General features: G+C 31.3%; 1 protein-coding gene across 1 annotated transcript in view; it reads right to left on the bottom strand.

Annotated features, from left to right (window-relative positions):
* Nucleotides 1–1,300, bottom strand: part of LOTGIDRAFT_157609 (hypothetical protein) — a gene marked incomplete at both ends in the record, with an annotated part of 25,337 nt that extends 24,037 nt beyond the window's left edge. Inside the window, one exon of the mRNA XM_009049812.1 lies at nucleotides 1,280–1,300. Within this exon, the coding sequence (XP_009048060.1) occupies nucleotides 1,280–1,300 (21 nt within the window). The remainder of the gene's footprint in view (nucleotides 1–1,279) is intronic.
* Nucleotides 1,301–1,842: the final 542 nt, after the last annotated feature.

The raw sequence follows: 1,842 nt of genomic DNA, 5'->3' as shown, positions 1-1,842 counted from the left end.
TATGTATTTTATGTGATACTGCTCATAGAAGCCAATAAGAAAAATAAGAAAAGTTTAAAAGACAAAAAAATTAAGGCCATGATTAACCATCGACTAGGAACAATATCGATGATATATAGACAAACTACTAGAAGCTTTTCTTTAACCTACATGATGCAAGCTCTAGATTTAGATGTTTAAATCTGCGATTATTACATCAGGGGTTTACGTTCTAAATTTACCAAGCTGAAGTTACCACAATAAAGGTCAGTAACTGTTTGTTATCGAAGAAGCAGTATTTCTGATGAAATGAGATTATTTAACCAATGGATAAAGTAAACTGTCCAGTCTAAATCTGAATTGGCCAGTAACAAGATTGTAAAATTATTCTTAAGAGTCCTGACAGGATTCACAATAGTTTCATTATATATGTTGCCTATTCATCGGGTAACAATGTTTATTGAACCTGATGGTGCCTGGTTGGACGCCGTAAGAAACTTCCTGATTAACTCTATAAATTAAACTAATATGTTCACGTCTAAAATGTATTCTTAGTCACGAATAATTGGTCTATTCGTAGTAAATTGCCTGTATTGAAGATTTTAGATGTAAAAACCCTATTTCATATGATTTCTTCTGACCCTAATTGAGAATCATTTTATTGCGTATAAACCATTTGTGATACAAAACTTCTTAAAGAAAACAGCAACATTAACAACGTATTCTTATGTATGGTAATTAGAAAGCAACCCGTTAAATGTGTTTTAACAATCATTGTTAAATAATTCTGAGGACATTGGTGTGTCGATTCAATCCAAAAAGATATAATAAGAGATCCACGAACAAATGTAAAAGAAAAAGTTAAGAGGCAGTCTATATGTTATGTTCTTGAACAGTGGATATGTAGCAGCATTTAAACCAAAAAACAGGCAGTGAAATATACCTTTGCAGACTAGTAACGGTAAATGGTTATCTGAAAATATATGAAATTTGAACTTGTTTTTATACAAGAGGTCGGATATATCAAGTTATTTATTGCTACGAGCTATTTTATTTTCATTACATGGAACACATCCTTAGAAAACAAAGTTGTTTCCTGTTGTTTGACAGTTCAGATGGGTGTTGACTGTATTGATGCCTTGAGCAAGTTTAATGATGAGTTTGTGATCAAACATGTTTACAGAAAAGATAAAGAAAAGGTAACGCATCAGAGTTCTTTTCATCTGGGTTTAATTATTTGAATAAGAACAAAAATCCTGCACAAAATTCAGTTTTTCGTTGTGAAAAATAATTACACTACTTGATTAGCATAATACACCATGGCAACATTACAATTCTCGGATATGGTCTGACTATATACATGTATCTATATTCAATATTCAACAAGGAGTATAAACATGATGTATTTTAGACATCTTTTTGTTAGAATGTACATATCATAAAAACTTTTTGTCTAGAAATATTAAAACAGAACATGAATCCTTTTGTCTGTGTATATTTGGGTGAATGGGGAGACGTTCCAGATACATTTTACCAAAAGATTTGGTAAAAATTTTCTACAACTTTAATGTCAAGATGAGCCTATAATATTAATGTGCCAAGGGGTGACCATCTTTATCTCACCACAGATTTTAGTCAGGGGGCGTTCAATGAGTTGTTTCATCTATAATCAACTATTATCATTTATAGCTATTTGTAGAACTAATAGAATGGTGGGGCATCAAAGTAACTTCTCCTGTAATGAATCAAATGAATATCCACAGAGATTTCATATCATTTCTACTAAATTTATCAATCGTTTTCGCTCTAAAATAGAGCGTACGCTGTTTTCAATGCTATAAAACAGAGCTATAAAATGTTCTT

Source organism: Lottia gigantea (genome assembly GCF_000327385.1).
Source record: "Lottia gigantea unplaced genomic scaffold LOTGIsca_14, whole genome shotgun sequence".
NCBI classification, from domain to species: Eukaryota; Metazoa; Mollusca; class Gastropoda; family Lottiidae; genus Lottia; species Lottia gigantea.
The sequence above is the reverse complement of the archived record's forward strand: the minus strand, read 5'-3'. Positions and strand labels throughout refer to the sequence as shown.